The sequence below is a fragment of the Chelonoidis abingdonii genome, chromosome 10, assembly GCF_003597395.2.
Source record: "Chelonoidis abingdonii isolate Lonesome George chromosome 10, CheloAbing_2.0, whole genome shotgun sequence".
In the NCBI taxonomy this organism is placed as follows: domain Eukaryota; kingdom Metazoa; phylum Chordata; order Testudines; family Testudinidae; genus Chelonoidis; species Chelonoidis abingdonii.
The window spans coordinates 47,674,985-47,695,896 of NC_133778.1; the positions used below are offsets into that span (position 1 = coordinate 47,674,985).

The 20,912-nt window shown below is 41.3% G+C and overlaps 1 protein-coding gene across 6 annotated transcripts in view; it reads left to right on the forward strand.

Moving 5' to 3' along the window:
- The window catches only part of RBMS1 (RNA binding motif single stranded interacting protein 1), a 197,432-nt gene that overhangs the window by 173,847 nt on the left and 2,673 nt on the right, over window positions 1–20,912 (forward strand). For 3 of the 6 annotated variants that reach the window (XM_075070167.1, XM_032782072.2, XM_032782071.2), the window contains exons 7-13: window positions 2,385–2,500; window positions 4,143–4,192; window positions 4,293–4,386; window positions 8,960–9,010; window positions 15,752–15,862; window positions 17,001–17,081; window positions 18,742–18,824. In XM_075070167.1, the coding sequence (XP_074926268.1) occupies window positions 2,385–2,500; window positions 4,143–4,192; window positions 4,293–4,386; window positions 8,960–9,010; window positions 15,752–15,862; window positions 17,001–17,081; window positions 18,742–18,819 (581 nt within the window). In that variant the 3' untranslated portion in view covers window positions 18,820–18,824. The remainder of the gene's footprint in view (window positions 1–2,384; window positions 2,501–4,142; window positions 4,193–4,292; window positions 4,387–8,959; window positions 9,011–15,751; window positions 15,863–17,000; window positions 17,082–18,741; window positions 18,825–20,912) is intronic. The other 3 variants (XM_075070168.1, XM_032782070.2, XM_075070169.1) reach the window with 1 other exon arrangement.

The following is a 20,912-nucleotide window of genomic DNA, read 5'->3' on the forward strand; positions in this document are numbered from 1 at the left end:
CCACTTCCCTTGTGGGACTACTCTATGGTCTTATACATCTCAAATGATTTATTGTTCCACATTGTCAGCTTAAATTGTCCCGATCTTAATTTATCACCTATGTAATATTAAGTAATTTCCCCTTAAGATTTATTTTTAAGTGTTTTCATGGAAGGTGCCAGATTTCTAGACCCAGACACCGAATATTTATATTTGTCTACTGAATATATACAATGTAGGCAGTAGCAGTGCAAGCTTCCTCACTGACATGCCTCATATTCAGCCTTGACCACAAGGGACCACTTGTGAGGGTGTTTCTGCCTCTAAGTTCATGCATCTTTCATGGAAAGACTGCCAAGAAGTATGCAGGTATGATGTGAGTATTTTCTCAGTAGAACCAGAAATAGAATCAATAACTGATTTCATATAGGCCAGCCCCAGATAATGACTTGACCACCCAGCCTGAGGCAGACTTAAATTGATGGCTTAGAGGTGAAAGTCTTTGCCTTGTTATTAATCCTCTGAGTTATCCAGTCCCCACTGTTCGAAGGTTCAGAAACAAGTCATACAAAAGATGAAAGAAGCAATCAGCTCTAGCACCTTTAGACAGTACGAATAGCATGTGGGCACTAATTATATGTATATTGAAAGATTTTTTGTTTAATTTGTTACAGGCGTGCTACCATTTTTATTCTTGTCTCCTAATCCTATATGTCTACTTCACATTTGGAAACCTGCACGTTTTTAGATCCAGCCTTCTCTCACTGAGGTGTTACCTATTAGAGAAAGGATAAAGGAATGTCATGAAACAGCTTAGACAGCTCATGTAGTAGGAGTTATTGGCAGTGATTTGTGAAGAGCCAAGTCACAATAATATTTCCACCCTGTCGGTGGGTGGGATGGGAAAAGACTGCATCAGTGAAAGGTGCTTAGAAGGGTGATAATTTAGGGTAGTAATAGGGAAAGAGTAAAATGCAAACTTCTGCACCTATATTTTCTCTTTATGGCTGCTTCATTTTGAGATAAGAAATAGAAGTGATCATGGTTAGTCTGCTATGTAAAGACTAGAAAAGAGAAAACACCATCGAGCTGTAGGTGATCCCTTTTTCTGAGGCTAACCAAAGAGTGGGGTAAAAGGAAAATAGTCAAGAATTTCAAGTTTCAGTTCTGGGCTCTGTCTCCTCTGTGCTGCAGAGGTGAAAAGGAGAAAGCAGCTGGGAATCTGCCAGTGCAAAGTGGCATAAGATTGGATTAACAGCCTACACTACTTCCACATCAAACCTTCAATGTTGTGGCGTGACATGGTGGGCAGAAGCAGTGTTAAGAAAGAGAGAGTTTGTGCCAGAGTACCTGAGCTCTGGCTATTCTGGCCTACCTGAGCAGAATGTATGCACCTGTGGGAAGCTACTGAAATGTTAAAGGGCTGCTATAACTGACAGTGGGAACCTGACCCAGAATGCAGGAAGCCCAAAATGATGTAAAGCCCCATGCCCCAACCCATGATCTTCCTGGACTGCACTTTGTGAAAGGCACAGCTCACTAGATCCACAGTCTTCATTAGTTCACAGAACAATAGAATACACATGGGATACTTGGTAGAACACATCATGGTTGTGTGTCTTGCTAACAGTCTTACTATGTCAGCATTTTAAATTTAAATATAATAATTTAACTAGAAGAGCTAAGAAGAAACTGTAGTCCATAGCCGTACCCGACGTTACCGTCTTGTTATATCTCTATCTTAAAGGGACAAGTCAATTTAAATTTTTCATTTTATATCTCACTTAACCTGTTGTTAGAAGTAACACATGATGACTGTAACTGAAAGAGATTAGAGAAAATATTACTTATTTTTCCATTTAGTTTGCTTTAGGCATTTGATGGTATCTGTATGTGATCAGTTTAGCTATTTATCCTCCCTAGATAGTTAAGCACCTATCCCCCAACTAATTCCATACTGCACACCACAGTGCTCATGTAGACCCTATTGACTTTTAGAAACTGACTAGAGTTTACAATGCAACTGCCCCTTTACAACACGTTAAACTACTAAAAAAAAATTTAAAAAAAACCAGAAAAGTAATTTAAACAATTTTGGGTGTATATGGTTAGAAGAAAATGGATTGGTCTCCATATCTCTCAAGATTTGTATACTTTAGTTGCATGTGACTTGATTGTCAACTATTGATTGTACAATGTATTGTGGAGTAGGTATTCTCATGTTCAATCCTGCCCACTAGTTGATGCTCTATCAAGGGTCTGTGTTAATGCTCTAATTTTAACATTAAATTTTCTTAAAGTAAATAAAATTTAATGTGTTTTACTTATAAATGTATACAATATTTGGACTGCCTAATAAATTATATACAAAAATGCCTAATTCAAAGTATTTCTTATTCCTTTAGCTCCTGCAGAACCTTTATTGTGCAAATTTGCAGATGGAGGACAGAAAAAGAGACAGAATCAGAACAAATATATACAGAACGGGAGAGCTTGGCATAGAGAAGGCGAGGTGAGACTTGTAAGTCCTCCCTTCAAGCTTTAGTGTGGGTGTGTGATAATGAATACTTACAAAAATGATAAGCATATGGACTTCTTGGCTTGGCTTTTGGCATATTAAATGTGTGCCAGCACCTCTCTCATGCCAGTTTGTAACTTTTTATAAAATATTTAAATTCATCTTTATTTTTCTTTTAAAAAACTGTTGATCATCAATGCAAAGGAGGATTGGAATTGGATGGCCTTGAGGACTAGAGTAATAGAAATGGATGAAATTTAATAGTACAGGGTCATTCATTTAGGGACTAATAAGGATTTCTAATAAATTTGGGGCTCATCATTTGGAAACAACAGAGGATGAAAAAGACCTGACATAATGGCAATGACAAGAAGACTGTGACCAACCAGTGTAATGTGACCATAAAAACAGCAAATGCAATTCTAGGATATATCAGGAAAGGTATTTCCAGTAAAGATTGGGAAGTATTAATGCCATTGCACTGGTAAGATCTCATCTGGAATACTTCGTACAGTTCTGGTAATCGATGTGTCCTTGCAAGAGGAGACTAAGAGAGCTTCGCTGTTTAGCCTAATAAAGGGAAGGCTGAGAGGGGATATGACCGCTCTCTATAAATACGTTGAGGGTGTAAATACCAGGGAGGTAGAAGAACTGTTTAAGCTAGAGGATAGTGTTGGCACAAGAGCAGATGGATACACGCTGGACATGAATAATTTTTAGGCAGGAAATTAGAAGAAGATTTCGAACCCGTAGAGGAGGGAAGTTCTGGAACAGCCTCCCAGTCGGACTAGTGGGGACAAACAATCTAACTGGTTATATGATGTGTTTGATAAATTTATGAATGAGATTTATATGACAGGGTTGACTGTGATAGTAGGGGACTGAGCTTGGTGACCCAGGAGGTCCATTTCAGTCCTGTGTCCCTATGTAAATGCAAAAGATGAAATCCTGATCCTCTTGAACTCAGTTGAAGTTTGCAGGGGAACAGGATTTTACCCACAATATATACATCCGATGTAAAACTGCCAAAAAACATAACTTCAGTCATATATAACTAAACATTTTGTTCATACAGCATTGAAATGGGTTAAGTCATGTGAGTGTTATAAGTCAGTGAGGATTGAAATACGGTGCTGTACCTATTTTACAACATATGAGAGAAATACACAAGGCAACATGCTGTTTTTTCCCAATCACACTGATACTATAGTCTTTCTTAAATTTTAATATCCAAGGTAATTCTTCCATATGCTTTTACTGTCTTTAGTAAGACTAAACATTTGAGGCTATGAAAATGTTCACATCTATCTTCTGAAGAACAGTTCTCCACATTCATTTTTACAATTAATGCACCACAGGCAAAACACACACATACCCCAATTTTTCAGATATTGCATTTCTCTCTTCGTACTGAAACTCTTTATTCTGAGCCAACATTATGGTTCAGTGACTCCTTTTACTATGTAATTACTTTCACCTACTGTTAACCTTTTCCTCAGCACAGGAAAATAAAATATCACTGATCAATTTTTTACTAAAGAATAATATATTTAAAGAAGGATTTATGTAAACAATTTCCAAAATAGAAATTTGTTAACTCTTCCATATGTATATATATGTACGTATTTTATTTTTTTCCTTAAAGGCTGGAATGACACTTACTTACGATCCAACTACGGCTGCTTTACAAAATGGGTACGTCAAGTGGTGACACTAAACAAAATAATTTTCTGCATTATGAAAGATTCATAGAGTTATTACATTAATAGGATTTAATTTTTTTTGTACTTTGTAGATTTTATCCTTCACCATACAGTATTGCAACAAACAGGATGATCACTCAAACATCTATTACACCATATATTGCTTCTCCAGTTTCTACGTACCAGGTTTGTACTTAGAGCTCAATCACAGAATTGATTTATAGGGACTGATGCTTATTTACTGGTTCCCACATCTTTTTTTATGGATCTCTACAAAGATGCTAAACTAAAATGGCTATTAAATTCCATACAGGATTAGCACAGTTGCCACATGAGTGACTAACAGGGTGCTTGTTTTGAAGTGCTTCTTATTTTATGTAGCACTGCAATGTAATTTGATGTAAGGAATCTTGCGAAGTAAAGGCTGTTGCTTGTGGTTACAGCTAAGGTATTTGTTGGCCACTTGTAGATTTCATATATAGTTCTCTATTGTCCTCCGTGGTGGTTTGCTGAATCCTTTTTTTTGTCTGTGGTGTATTTGTAAGAGAATACCTTTATTTAAACCCTCTTTGCTTTGGTTGGCCGACTTTTGCTTGAAGATTTGCCCATGCTGCTGGGGCTTCCTTTAGGCGTAAGGAGTCCTGAGAAGAGATTAGACACTCACTATACCCTAGGGGACGAAGATTGAAGAAGAGTTCATATGTCTGGGAGAAAATCATGGACAGCCATGAGGTCAAGTACAAATATTTCCACATATGAGCAAAGCATTCTGTGGCCTAACAGGGCCTTTTAAACCAGGAGTTATTTTGGTGGTATAAGGATTGTAGAGCAAAGAGTACTCAGTGCACACTTTGGAATCTCGGAGCCCAGTCCAAAGCACACTAATGTCAATTGGAATCTGTTCTTTGACTCCAATGGGCACTGAAAGATAGGCAATTGGCGTGAGTAATTCTGCTTCCCATTATAATAAGCTTAGAAAAAATTTAATATGCTGATAAATGATGCATACAAAGCAGTATCACATTTGGTATAAAGCTTTCAGGAATGCTCATTTTTAAATACCACTCTGATCTTCTGTATTTCCATTTATTGAGAGTCCGGATTTACTGCTGCAGTTCAGTAGCATCAGGCAAAGGCTGACTTGCCACACCACAGCTTAAAGAGACATTTAGCTATTGCCGTTTGCAGTGCTATTGTAGCTGTGTTGGGCCCAGGATATTCGAGAGACATGTTGGGTAAGGTATTATCTTTTATTGCACCAACTTCTGTTGGTGAAAGAGACAAGCTTTCAAGCTTACGCAGAGCTTCACTTCCTCAGGTCTGAAGAAAAGCTTTGCGTAAACTTAAACGCTTCTTTCTTTCACCAGAAGTTGGTGCAATAAAAGAGATGACCTCGCCCACCATGTCTCTCTAATTTAGCTATTGTAGGTATTTACTTCATATAGGAGAGACATCCAGAAGCAAAGTAGATTTGATCAAAGATTAAACCAAGGGACTAAAAAATCCTAACATATGAAATGCTGAAGATTTTGCTTTTGTTAAATTTAGCAATTACCTCCCATTTCCTAGCATAAAACTGAGTTTAAGGGCCAAACTGTACCATTTGTGCAGAACAGGTGAAATACAGCCCCATACAGAGAGTCAGCACAAGAGCTGCATGTCCCTCTGGTCCCACTTAAGGCTTACTTTGTCCCCTTGTAGAAACTTCCATATGGTTCAGCAGCCCAGGTGAGGAAAGCGAAGGAGAATGGGCCTATTAATCTGTGCTTCCGCTACCTATTGAAAATTGGTCATCCTGGGGAGGACATTGTGGTATTGCCTTGATAGTCAGTAAATCTTGAGAATTATTATTAGCTTCCACCATTCCACCGCCCTACCCTGCAAAATTCCAGTGATTTTAGTTTTTTATTCCTTGTTAAAAACAAAGCGGATCCTTGTTAGGCTCTCACTGTCCTTCAGGTAATCTCTCCGATTCTTTCCTTTGTTGCATGTGAAAACTGAAATTTGACATGGAAACACTAAGAAGTTACCTGTGAATAAAATGTAGGCTTTCTAGGCTATTTCCCATTCAAATCTGCAGCATATGATATTGCATATTTCCAAATATCTGTTACTAGCAGTGTTTTTCAACATGTGGCACAAGGCTCAGATTCTAGAGAATGGAACAGTTTAAACACTGTTCACACTGTACTATCTGAAATGGTTGCATCCTTTTAATTAGAAATGAAAATGAAAGAATAATTCTGTGTGGAAGGAAGTGATTTTTTTTCTGGCCAAAGAGTTTCATAATATATGTATTAGTCACATCTTAATTACAGATCCATGCTTGCTGAACATACAGCATCCTGTCACTCACACAACCAGAATGCATCATGAAAATGAGACTTTTTTTCCTTGAGGTGCAGCAAAACCTGTTCTTAGAGTTAGTTTTACTGAAGGACATCAGATTTCGTAACGTTTGGTTAGTGTTTGTTCATACTCTTTCTGCACCTCTGATACACCCAGATGAAAGTCATGAGTCAGGTGAAGAGATCAGTCAAATTGCACCAACAATTTTGGCATTAAAGACTCTGGGTTCCTGAATTCCCTGGTCCTCGATCTGCCTTCTACAAAGTGAGCTGCAAAGGCAGGCTTCTGCTCTTTAATGATTGGAAAGGAAGAGAGTCATTCAATGTGACTCAACAAAAAAATAATTGAGAAAGAAGGGCAGGAAATAGTGATCTTGCAGAAAGTCACCTTAATTCACAACAAGGTCTAACTGCTTTTGCTCCTCACAGGACTCCATGTGAGGTGATTTAGGCACCTTGTGGCCCTTAGGTCTCCAAGCAGCACTGTCATAAATAGATAGCTAAGGGTTAATGTTTCTTTCGCCTGTAAAGGGTTAACAAAAGGAACCAAACACCTGACCAGAGGACCAATCAGGAAACTGGATTTTTTCAAAACTCAGGGAGGGAATGTTGGGTCTGGGTCTTTTGTCTGTCTCTCGGCTATGAGAGGCTTCTTTCTATCTTCAAGCTTCTAATCTTCAGTTTCAAAGTTGTGAGTACAAAGGTAGCAAAACATAGTTTTTATATGTTGTTTGTAATTTACATGGTGTTAGTTTGCTGGAATGGTTTATGATTGTAATCTCTTTTGAATGGTCTTGTTATTCATATTTTCTTTTAAGTAATAGCCTGTGTATTGTCATACTTAATGCAGAGATAATATTTGTTCATGTGTTTTTTCTTTCTTTTTTTATAAAGCTATTCTTTTTAAAGACTTGTTTGAGTTTTCTCTCTGGTTAGGGCTAAGGAAACGAAGGGAAGGGGATTCTCTTTGTGTTTAGGATCTCGGAGGGAAGCTCTGCCAGCATCTCAGGCGAAATTGGTGGAAGGGGAAGAGATGAGAATCATTTCTGTTTCCTTGTTATATTGGGTTTGTCTCTTTGTGTGTGATATTTATGTGAACATGGCTTCTTAGGTATTTGTGATGTATAGAATTGCTCAGTTACTCTCAGGTTAGGACCCAGAGGAGAAGTCTGGGTGGGAGAGAGAGGGGAAGGGAAGTGGGTTATTTCCCTTGCGGTAAGACTCAGGCTTACTACTGAAGTCTGGGGTTCCCCAGGGAAGGGTTTGGGGAGACCAGAGGGAGCCAAAACCCTGGAATTTTTGGATGGTGGCAGCGAGATCAAATCTGAGCTGGTAATTAAGCTTAGAGGGGTTCATGCAGGCACCCAGATTTCTGGACGCTAAGGTCCAGATTTGGGAAAGATGCTTATGATAAGCACTAATTAACCTATTTTAAGTGAACAGAAAAGATCGGAAACCTTCCTCATCCTCTGCATACTTCCTTGGTAGGAGATGGAGATGTGACAGCTCCATGTTTCTAGCCTGCCTTGACTTCTCTCACAAAAAAGTCTTTTGTAGAAGCAGAAGTACTAGATAGTTCTTTAAACCAGCCTCTTTCAACTAAGAGAAGCAGACTAGCTTATCAGTGTAGTTATAAGAATCTTTTAAAGTTATCCTGCCTCGAGTCAGAAAGTCTCAGACAAAGTCAGTCTCACTTCCCCTGAAAATCAAAGAGCTGCTTGCCATTGAGGAGAGAGTGCTTGTCAGAACCCCACTCCCTCTTCCTGGTCTTTGAGAATACTGTACTCTTTTGGCCTATCAGGAGAAACCCAACTATGCTAATCCTTATTCTTGTCCCTGTGACAGGTTGAAGCATAATTACTGGTATTTTATCCATTGCAAACTGAGTAGAAACTATCATCAGACTAGCCAGTCCTTTCATTCCAATGCCACGTAAGCATAAACTCAGAGCAAACAATCTTGTGCTTTCTGAGACTTTTTGGTTACTTTTCCCATTGGGATTTCCAAGGACACATGGCATTTCACACTTCCACATGAGTAGAAGCCAAACTTCTCTTTCCACTGGGACCTTTACAGAGTTTCTAAGGCCTGCACTCCATAGAGTTTCTAAGGCCTGCACTACAAATAAATAAAACGTACTGCTTTGAGAGTTGTACATGATATGTTATGTCCATATCTTGCCTTCCTGTTAGGCTGTAGTTTTACTCCTTCCAACAGAGCTGAGGATTATAAATAGGAGTTTTAATAGGAATCCGTGTTTCCTAGTCTACATCAGATAGAGGCTGTGTTAGGTAAGCAGATGAACAAGTGAAGGCTTTTTATGTTACGACTGATAAAATAATCAAGATATTTAAAATGGATGCATCCAAGAAAAATAATATGATGAAAATTAAATCTTATTTTTGTTCTAGGTTCAGAGTCCTTCTTGGATGCAACCTCAACCATATATAATGCAGCACCCTGTAAGTTCTTATTCTTCCTTCTCCCACCGTCGCTCTTTTTGTGTTTGTGTAGATATAAAACATTTTACAGCTTTCTGAAGATCTCAGACTGTAGGAAATAGATCCATTCTTCTTCAAGTAATTGTCTCTACCAGTGCTCCACTTCAGGATGTGCACGCATCTGTACATTCTTGAGCGGATATTTAGCCAGCAGTGGCTGTGGGTCCATGCCTGTATCCTACACATTCCTCATGATCTGGTGCGATGGTATATAGGGAAGACCAGGCCCATTACCATTTCAGTTCCTTCTCAGCCACCTGCAGCTTGAGATGGAGTGTTGCAGTGCCCACTTAGCTAGCAGCACAGCTTGCTAACTTTTTTCTCTTAGTTTTTCATTTGTTTAGTACAATTTATGCTTTGCGGGATTCCCCCTCCCTTTTTTGCCTGGTGTGGGTCTATATTACAACTTGACTTTCTTCTGCAGACTTTTCTAGTGGGATATACCAAGATACTAGGCTTCAAACCTGTCTGACTTGCCACATATCTTTGCCCTGTAGCAACAGGCACTCTGGCTGCCTCTGCTGCCTTGGGGAGACTCCAAATCTCCTCCAGGTGTGAGATCTGCACTGGATTCAGAAAATCTAAAAAATAAACAGAGGGAGGATAAACGAAAACTTCCTCTTATGGAAAGTTCTATGAGACTTGTGGGGTCTGAGTCAGTTTCCCACCCACTGTACATCAGCTTTAGATCCTCAGAGCTCCCTGGTGACTTTCTGCTCCAGTAGCAAAGACCGTGGAGGCCCTTCAGATTCTTCCAAAACACCAAAAAAGACAGAGACCCCTTTCTCCAGAATGAGAAACCAAGAGGAGTGGAAAGTCACCCCCTCAAACTGGGATTAATGAGTCCTAACGTCCCAGTGTGGGTACTGCTGAGGCTTCTACTCCCTCTAGTACTGAGACCCCAGCACTGGCTCAAAAGACCTTCTGAATACTAATAAGCATCCAGCAAGCAACTTCAAGGGGCATCAGAGATGGTACTGGACTCAGAGCCTCTGAAGTATAAGGACTCCTCAAACATCAAGGTGTTCAACTCCTTGGTACTCTCTTCCTCTGCTAATGGTAGAGAATGCATGGACTGTTCCTTGATATTGTCTCTGGTACCTGCCAATGTGCAGCCTCCCAAGGAACACTATCCAAACTTCCCAGTACCTGGAAGAAACTGAATTCTCTCCTTTCAGAGGTACCGGCAGGGATTTCCCTCCAGCACCAGTTTACCTTCCAGAGTCTGCTTACCCTTCCATGACAACTTGATCTCTGGTATCTGTGTGATCTCCGGGTATCCACAGGGGGACTTGACCTCTGGCATTGATGTGGTCTCTGGCTACCCACAGGAAGGGTACTGAGAGAGACTTCCCGCTGGTACCAATTCATAGCTCCAGAACTGATGGTTCCATCTGAATTCTTAACAGCCAGTATTGGTGCAGTCACTGGTCCCTTACTGGCAACCTGTACAAACACCACTTTCCCCCAGGACATCATCTGACTTTGACTTTGAGTCGTTGGTTTAAGGTTTCTCACCCTTTTCATTAAAATCTCTCCCTTGGAGTGCATCCCAAGGAAGAGAGTCCCGGCAGCATATGCATCTGGCAGAAACAACCTTTGGGTCCTACCTCTTTTCTTTACATCCCACCACAGAGGGCCCCCTACGCTGAGCACTTTTACAGGGTACCCTCATAAGAGGACTCTTCAAGAACAGCAACAACTGACACCAGGTCTTAGTTCACAGGAGGAGCCTCCAGAGGAGCAGCAGCCAGGTTCAGAAGAGGAGACAACTCCTTCCCACAAATCCTCCTCCTCAGCAGAGGAGACTGTTATGCCCCCATTTCCCATCCTACTCAGGCACAGATAATTTCAAGGCCTTCCAGGAACTTGTGTAAAGGACTACAGAGACCTTACAAATCCCACTAGAGGAGATGCAAAATCTCAGCATTCCTTGCTGGACATTCTCCAGGCCTCACTGCAGGGCAAAATTGCCTTACCATCAACAACACTCTACTGTCACTAGCTGATGAGTACCAACGGTTCTGGTCAAGGGGAGGACATTGTCGCAATTCACTAGGAGGTGCTCTTAGTATCTGTCGGCCTAGTGTATTCCTCTGTGCTTATCCCTGATGCCATTACTCTTCAATCTCCTGAATAAGCTGAAATGGGAGAAATCAGTGGCTATCTTCTTCGCACAATCGTAGACAAGGTAAATATGGTTCCCAGAGCTCCTTTGACTGTTCCTGGAACCATCTCTCTGCCTTCCGCTGTCAGTGAATCACTACAATACACCCCAGCCTCTTGTTAAGTCATTTCAAGGAATGAGTATTAGATGACTCTCTGGAATATAAACCAGGACAGCTCTCCAGAGATCCAGACAGTACTACTTAGTACTAGGAAACGGAGATATAGAAACATTTTCTGATCTGGCACTGCCTCTCAAGTCTCGCCATTCCAACATTCTTAATTTACCTGGTAAATTTGAAAACTACAGGATTATAGCTGAACTCAGGCTGTAATGGCAGCTAGAAGAAACACACACACACACACACACACACACACCCCCCTTTGAAGAGTTTTCAGTCTTTGTTCACCCAATCACTGCAAAGTTCATTTAAAAGCCTGTTTAATCTTTTTCCTACTGTCAAGAAACCAGCTCCTCCAGGGGACTTCAGTTTGGTTCTTAACATGCTAAGAAAAGCCCATTTGAACCTCTGGGGAGCTGTTGCCTCCTTCATCTATCTCTCAAGATCTCATTCCTTATAGCCATCTCTTCAGCCAGGATAGTAGAAGAGTTAGGAGCCCTTATGGCTGACCCACCAGACATGGTGTTTTATTGTGACAAACGGACATCATTTCCCTCACTCCCATTTCCTACTTAAAGTATCTTCAGAGTTCCACATGAATGTCCTGATTAATCTACCGATGGTTTACCTCAAGCCTTAGCCTTCAAGAGAAGGAGCAAGTCTCTGTACACTGGACATAAGAAGAGCTTTTGCTTTTAACTTTGATAGGACTAAGCCCTTCAGGGCTTCTCCTAGACGTTTACGTTCCATGGAAAGAACGAACGGGCACCCGATCTCCACCCAGAGACTCTCTAAATGGATTTCAGGATTACTAAGTCTCAGGGTTGCATTCCACTCCTGGAGCGATAGCTCATTCCACCAAAGTGCAGTCTACTTCTGTAGCCTTACTGAAGAAGGGGCATGTCTCAGACATTTGCAGAGCTGCCACTTGGTCATCAGTGCATGTCTTTTCCCAGCATGGTGCTCTTGTGCATGCTTCCAGAGCTGATGCATTACCTGCCTTCTTTCTCTATGTTCTGGAGTTATTCTTGAGCTTTGGGGTTCAGAAGGAACTGGAGCAGTAGTAGGTCTGCTCACCTATACATCCTCGCACTGGAGCAGAAGGTTGCGTAGGAGGAGGTGTGAACCCATGGGTACTGCTGACAAAATCCCCAATCAAGACTGCACAGTTGTGCACACATCCTGAAGTGGGAGCATCATAGGGACAAAACATCTAAAAGAATTACAGTTTTTTTACAAGGTAAGTAACTCTTCTTTCCATATTTTTTCTTGGATTTTGGTGATTCCACCATGGGACTCTGTAGGCTAAGAAGGAGGGAGGAGAAGGTGATCAGCTGGAATTGGGGCTCAGTCATGACTTCTGCTACTTCACAATTTAACTACTCCAGCCTTCCTGTGCCAGGTCTCATCTCTCCCCTTTGCTGGTCCTCGGTAACAGTGGCCCAGGTTCACTAAGGGACTTAAGTGCCTAAATCCAATATTTAGGCACCACTGCAATCCACAAAATCCCTGCTCAGCTGCCACCGAACTAGGTACCTACACTCATTCGTCACCTAAATATTTGCTGCAGAATTCCCTTAGGTGCCTAAGTTTCTCTGGGCATGTGCACTGCTTCCTCAGGCAGATGGCAAGATGCATTGTATGCCTAAGTGCCCATATGATCTTCAGTCTAGCTGTAGATAGTCATGTCCCTGCTTATTTTGCCTGTGGGAGCTAATCCAGTAGACATACTCAGAGCCTGTCTATCACCATACAAAACAGCCAGGAGGAGGAGGTGGCAATGGCCTTCCTTATAACCTTCAGCCTAGCGGTTAGGAAACTCACCTGAGATGTGGGAGAGTCTGGTTCAATTTCTCTCCACTCCCAAATAATGAAATGACAGAACTTGAACCTCTCAAGTGCGGGCCGTAACCACTGGGCTGTAGAGTCATTCTCACATTTTTTGGTCACTTTGAAAGTGAAAGGTAAGAAGGAAAAGGGACATGGTCTGTGTTCAGGAAGGCAGGTTGATGAGGACAACTACATTTATCCCTAGTACAGTTTCCCAAGGGGTAAGTACATACTGAGACTGAACACTTTGTGACATAGCCCACGTGGTGGTAATATCCATGTGATAAATTGCAGAACCAGTTTTAATAATGCTCGAGAGCAGATCTAAAATAATTCAGGCCAGCTGTTTTACAGAAGCAAAATATATGGTATGATATACATAGATTTATGGGCACTCGTTTAGTTGCCCATGACTTCCCCACTCATGAGTTATGCAGGTCACCCCTGCTCATGGCTATGATATTTTTATATCCCACGGTCATGTATTATATCCCATCATATTTTCCCCTTCATCAGTACCATTTCACATCAAAATGACTGAGTTTATTGGTACTGACATTATATACACTGACTTGTGCTTTAATATATGCAGTGCCATGGCTGACAAACAGGCACATTTTCAAATCTAGGGAGAAAATTGCCTTGACTTTAATTAACCTCTTTATGCAGGCTGGAAAATGCACATCTTTTTGGCAAAGTGTTTTCTGTTTGTGCAAGCAAAAAAGATGGTGTTGAACACTTACATCCTTTCAGTATGCCCAGCTGATGCATATTTTTTCCAAGTTTGTCATTTATGGAGACAACTGATTTTATTTACACCTTTTATCAATGTAGAGTTTTGAAATGATAAGCAAGGATGAAAGCCTATAAATTATGCTGCGAGAAATGTAAATTAATAGGTTATTGTGCTATTAGGGCTATTCCGTTTACAGGTGTGCAATTCTAGCTATTATCTCGGTGAAATGAAAGCTCTAGATATCTGACTTCTCAGTTTTGGTCTTTGGCCTATGTGGAAACTTGTGCTCGCTCTCTCTCGTTCATTTGCTTTGCAGAGACGCTTGCAGTCTGCAGAACAGGAAATTCTTGCAGTGTTTGTGCCTGTGACTCATTTCATCGACACTGGTCACATGGTTGTTTTTCTAGCTACACTCAGTACTTTATAAAAAAATATAAGACCTGCTGTAAAAGGAATAAATTATTCATTCAAAAACACTGACTTTCAGTGTGCTATAATTATTTCTATTAATTTTCAGCCTAAACCACTTTTCAGTCACACACCTGCATATATAACACAATATATTTAGAAACCTAATTTTACAGGAACATCTTAGGGTGGAAATAAACCCCACCTGTATCCCTCCATCTAAATTAACTGCTATGCATTCTTATGAGTTTTCTGAGCACCTGTACAGCAATTGAATATTTGGCAACTTCAGGTGCTTAAAAAGTATGTCTACTGTACATACAAAGATGGAGAGACATGACACGAATGTGCTAATCCCATCATGTTAGATAGACTTTCTACAGAACAAATGGTATTTTCAGCATAGCCCTCTAGTACTCATGCCCTAGTGAAACTGTTACTTCCCTGATCAACAGGGCCGGTGCAACCATTTAGGCGGACTAGGCGGTTGCCTAGGGCGCTGAGATTTGGGGGTGCCAAAAAGCACCCTCCAATTTTTTTTAAATGGTTGAGCAGCCCTGCTGCTAGGACAGAGAGGGAGTCTGACCTGCCAGCAGCAGCCGGCAGCCCAGGGCGTCCCCTGGGTCAGGGCGCCGCCGCGGCAGCCGGCAGCCCAGGGCGTCCCCTGGGTCAGGGCGCTGCCGCGGCAGCCGGCAGCCCAGGGCGTCCCCTGGGTCAGGGCGCTGCCGCGGCAGCCGGCAGCCCAGGGCGTCCCCTGGGTCAGGGCGCCGCCGCGGCAGCCGGCAGCCCAGGGCGTCCCCTGGGTCAGGGCGCCGCTGGAGGGGGCGGCAGGCAGCTCCCATGGAGCTGCTGCAGTCATGCCTGCGGACGGTTGGCTGCTCACGCGGGTCCGGTGGACCGCCCGCAGGCACACCAGACCCTCGACAGGCACCACTGCGACAGCTCCACCGGAGCCGCGGGACCAGCATACGGGGCGGCGAAATTGCCGTCTACCTAGGGCGCTCAAAACCCTAGCGCCGGTCCTGCTGACCAGAAGTTACAATGCCTAACTCAAGGGTGTGAAACTTGCACAGGCAGTCATGGAAGTGCATCATTAGTTGCTGTTGAGGAAAATATTCTCTCTAAGATAGTGGCACATGAAATATTTGCAGGTCTATCCATTGTACATCAAATCTTGCACTTTTGGTTGGAAGTTAAGCAATTAATTTACAAATTCAGATTGGTGCATGTATAAATCGGGTAGTTAGCTATAAAATGGAATAAAATCCTTAGGATCTCCAAGACCAGCTAGTATCCAGACTCATTGTTGCAGGTTAGGGAAAACCCTACCAGTGTATGCTCTTGGACTTAAAGTTCATGTTTAGCATGCCTGAGCCAAAAGAGAAGTGTAATTAAAATCTGGACGGTCTCATTCTTAAACTTGTTTTTTTTCTCCTATAGGGTGCTGTATTGACTCCCTCCATGGACCACACCATGTCACTACAGCCTGCATCAATGATAAACCCTCTGACACAACAGATGAGTCACCTTTCATTAGGCAGTACTGGAACAGTATGTGGCAATTTAATATAAAGCTCAGCATCTACAAAGGGAAAATGTTGTGTATTGATTACAATATCTGTGTAGTGTACATGAAAACCAGCCCACTAAGTGTTTTTCCTTCTCAGTTAAAATGTAAATGGCTGTTTCCACACTTTAGAGCGGAAGAGCAAGCAGACCAGCTAATGTAGTAGTATGAAATGCACTCCAAATACATGGAAAAAAGCAAATGAAAGTAGCCCAATTCAAGCAGTTTTAATTCTAGAACTGGACTTGAAGCAGAAACAATGGTGCTGAGTTTACTCTTCAGGATTCAGTGTTGTAAATAAATCATTTGATTCACATACATTTGTCTGATATGAAGCCATTTGATCTGCTAAAAACCTCTTACATCTGAATATTCAATTCTGTGCAATGTTATATCTAGCATACGAGATGGTAGTTTGACATAGAGAATTACCTATACTAAATCATTTAATACAGATGATAGAAGAGACCCGTCTGACGGTAACTTTTGCTCGTTATTGACTTAAGCTAAATTTGAACCACTTACCCAAAGGAACACCATGAGCTTCCTAGTTTAAACTGCATTCCTCATGGAAACAAATACACTAAATCAATAAAAAATACATAGCACACTTTATTTATATAAAGTCTGGCCTCCATCAGTGTACTTTCTTGCCACTTCTCAAATATAAATGTAATTATCCTCAACACCTCTGTCAACAAGAGAAATATTGTCCTCTATGTTCACAGATTTGAAACTGAGGCACAGAGATAAGAGCCTTGCTCAAAGTCACACGGTGTATTGCAGTACAAGAATTTGACACAGCTCTTCTGTCACAAGCCAGTTCCTTAACCATGAGATCATCCTTCCTCCTTGGCTACATGCTGATAAGAAAAAGGCTCAGACTGCAATTTTTTTGGAAGGAAAATACTTAACCTCTTTGTTTCTGAAGGCTAAAGTTGAGTTTGTATAATAACACTGCTCAGTGGAGTACACCTCACCTCTCTGCACTGGTTATTGATTTTAGATAAAGCTTGCTTTGAATCCTCTTCCCTACCAGAGCACTCAAATGTATACTTAAAAATATGTTATGGGGTCTGTATCAGATTTTATTTTAGCTGAATGTGTTCTCTGTCTTTTTAGTACATGCCAGCCACAACAGCTATGCAAGGAGCCTACATACCCCAGTATACACATGTTCAGACAGCAGCTGTTCCTGTTGAGGTTGGTAAATTTTGTAAGAGGCAGGCTATTATAGCCAAAATTGTTATATTTATTATTTTGCCAGAAAAAAAAATACAGATGAAAACATTACATTATGCAGGATCTTTGCGTACAAATTCAGTTTAATAAAACTACCACCATGTCATTATTTTCATTTAATAAATGTACTGCACCAACCTGAACTTCTAATAGTTAGTTCTTCCATCCAAGCAGTGACCCAGCCCTGCCCTGCTCAGCTTTGAGATGTGACTGAATGTTGCAGTTCCACGGGGAACTATACCATTGACCATTCTCAGTCTCTCCTTGGGCACTCTTTCCCAGTTACAGGCTTGTAACTCCCAGGATGTAATCACACTATTTACATCACTCCTGTCCATCAATCACGTCCTCAGCAGGTCCAGCTGGATTTTGGCCCCTACTTAGACTTCTGACCCATGACCACTAAAAAAAATGTAGTGACAGAGAATAACGTGTTCAAATCAAAGTATTATTTATTCATCGACAGGAAGGAAAAAGGTTAAGGAACAAAAAGCTTATGTATGTATTATCTTACTTAAAACTTAGCATTTCCTTGCAAGTTTACGTAGGCCCCACTTATACCAAGAATCCCCAACACTGGGGATGGACAAGGCAGATTTCACCCCTGCCCCTTCTCCTTCCGTAGTCTTTCTTTTATCTCCCTCTGCCCACACCCTGAAGTTTACAGGCCATCTTTTATCCATTTCAGAGTCTGTTTGTCCTGAGACACTTGACCCTGGTTAGTATGATTTACACATCTCCCCAGATGTGTCAGAGGCAAACTTCCAGTGGGGGATTCACTGTATTGTCCTTTTAAGTACCAGACATTGAATTATGTTGTGGTATTGTAGCTGCGTAGGTACCATGATATTACCTCATCCATCTCATCTCATCTGAGATCTTTTATCAGACCAACTTATGTTGGTGAAAGAGACAAGCTTTCATTGTCCTAAAGAAGAGCTCTGTATAAGCATGGAAACTTGTCTCTCTCACCAACAGAAGTTAGTCCAATAAAAAATACTAGCCCACTCACCTTGTGACTCTAGCAGTTGAATTAGTCATCACCTGGTTACTGGAATATGTGTTGAGAGCTCTCTAGTGAAGCTAACCCTTAGCGTTCCATGGAGCCAGCCACAGTACAGTACTCAAGCAGATGCACACACAGTTTATGGGAATACAGATGTCTATGTTCTTCACATTGACTTGCAGCACAAAGATGGTGACTTGTAGTGGTCTACAGAAACCTTCAGAATTTATTCACTCATTTTTTAATACGTTTGTGTAGTTCTATTCTGTTAATCTCATCACATTGTCTAGTTATTGCGATAGCAATTTAGAAAATAGAACGTGTACTTGATCACTTTATATTTCATTAGATCTTCTATTATAAATAAAAATGAAGGCCAAGTTGGATGCATCAGATTTAGGGTGCCTAACTTGAGAAACCTTAGAGAGGGACTTGGGTTTTTTTAGAAGGATGGAGAAGATGCTTACATTTCTGAAAGCTAGGCCCATTCAAGTGTCCCATTTCTGTTAGACAACAGAATACAGAGACATCCAAAATCTCTAGGCATTTTGGGAAATCTGGGCACTAGCTAGTATTGCTGGGTATCATGTCTCAACCCCTTTTCCTCTTTTACAGGAAGCTAGTGGTCAACAGCAGGTTACAGTAGAGACGTCCAGTGACCATTCTCCATATACGTATCAGCAAAACAAATAACTGAGGTAGGGGCTTGTCCTGTTACTCTGTAAAAGGCATGAATTCAAAACTAAATGTACAATATACTGTAGCTTACAAAAGTGATATAATCTAAATAAAAATGCTAATAATTTAGGGCCAGTTCCCACTGTCAATTTAAGTTTTGCCAGAGTATGAAATTAGAAAAAATAGAGTAAAGACTTTAAGATTAGGCCCTTAATGAATTATCTGTAATAATTTATTAGTAGTTTCTCTGGCGCACAATTGCATATCATTCTACCTTAACTTTTCACATTGAGACATCAGTGCTTCCATGCATGTCATCGGACTTGTGCAGAGAACAGTTTGAATCCCAGCACTAACTTGAAAGTGGCTTTCCTACAGAGAAGCAATGCCACCTCCAGTGGGATGATACAGTGGAATCTCCTCAAGGAAATCCTTGTTGAGTTTCACTTGGAAAGACTCCCCTTCTGTGTCTTACTACTGTAGGAAGGAGAGAGACTGGTCAACAAATTGTTAGTCCTGGCTTAAATTTGTCTCAGAGTTAGTTAATTTTCTCCTTTTCATAGAGAATGTTCCATGTGCTTTCCTTAATAAGTCATTCATTTGTTTGGACTGTAACCCCTTCCACGCAGCACTGCTTTTTATAGCTTGCCACCTTTAAAGTGTTCTTTGCATTGACCGTTTCCCTAGCATTCCATATTCTTCATTCCATCCTTCCAAGACCTATGCTTCTGGAGTTTAGTTCTTCTCTCCTTTGTCTTTCCCCCAACCATCATGAACCCTATACTTCACTTGCATACATTTTTATAAAGTTTTGCAAGACTTCACACTGAAAGAACTTTATTCATGCAGTAGAAAGTGAATCTCTTGCTGCATTGTTTATGTGCTCTGAAAGGTTCATAAAAGTTCATTTGTATAGCTCTCATGACACAGGTTTATTAGAAACACAGAACACACAAAAAGCGCCAGCAGTTTTATGATTGTGCACCTTCTGTACATATGACCCTCTTCTTCTGAACCAAATCCTGTTTTCCTAGTGCACGTTCACTGATACATACGTATCTCACTTACCTTTGGTTTTGCGGGTCAGTTGTGTTCTGTGGTAACTGGTAACACTGCTCTCATCCCAAGTATTCAGATAAGAATTCCTTCTATACTCAAGAAGTCTAATAATTGTCAAATAAACAAATTCTGTAGCTGAGCACATTTCATCTGATGCCACATTCCATATAATAGTAAACAAGTCTGCGTGTTGGTTACTTTACATCGGCCAAATACTGGCCCCTACAGGAATCCCAAGTAAACAGGCCTTGCACATTGCCATTCTTCCTTTTGAGGTTGAGGGGCCTAAATCCTACACTTCGCAATTACCCAGGCACGTCCTGTGGACTGTTACTGCACCGTGGCCCCTGCATGCTCCTAATTCAGGGCATCTGGCTTGTGGGTCAGTAGAGTTCAGATGCATGGTCTTGTCCTAAGCCTTCTCTGTGGGCCTGTGGAGATTGCTGCTGCCAAGCAGTGATCCAGGACACACAGGGAAGCAAAATACTGCTCTTCATATCCTGTCTCTAGCAACAGTTCAGTATTATCTCCACTCGTTTGGGGCTTTGCATGTTCACAGAGCAGAAGGACAGAAGGAACAGCATTTGGCCTCTAGAAGAGATGGTAAAACTGCTACCCAGTTTCTCTGAGGCATATTATAGTAGCCACCATTGGAAACACTAACCACTCCCCTTAAAAGTCAATACTGCATGAACGTAATGTCTTAAGAAGCATTGTTATTAGTATTTACATGCACTATGAGTCAGTATAGTCCCTATAAGTAATGAATAGCAGGGTGGAGAAGAGTATTAAAATTACTAAACTTAATCTGCAAAATTAACATTCCTCCCCATGAATGCGCCAACAGTAGTTACCATTTAAAAAAAACCACTCAGTAGTTTGAGTGCAGGGTCACAGTCCCTAAGCTCTTAGCAAGCAGGACTCCCAGTGGGGAATCAATGAGGTTGTGTGGGGAGGGGGGGGGGAACTATAGGATACGGTTGTAATTAGGCAAAGGACCTATCCGGGGAGGTGCTGAGCACCCTCAGCTCCCAGGGCACTCGGCACCT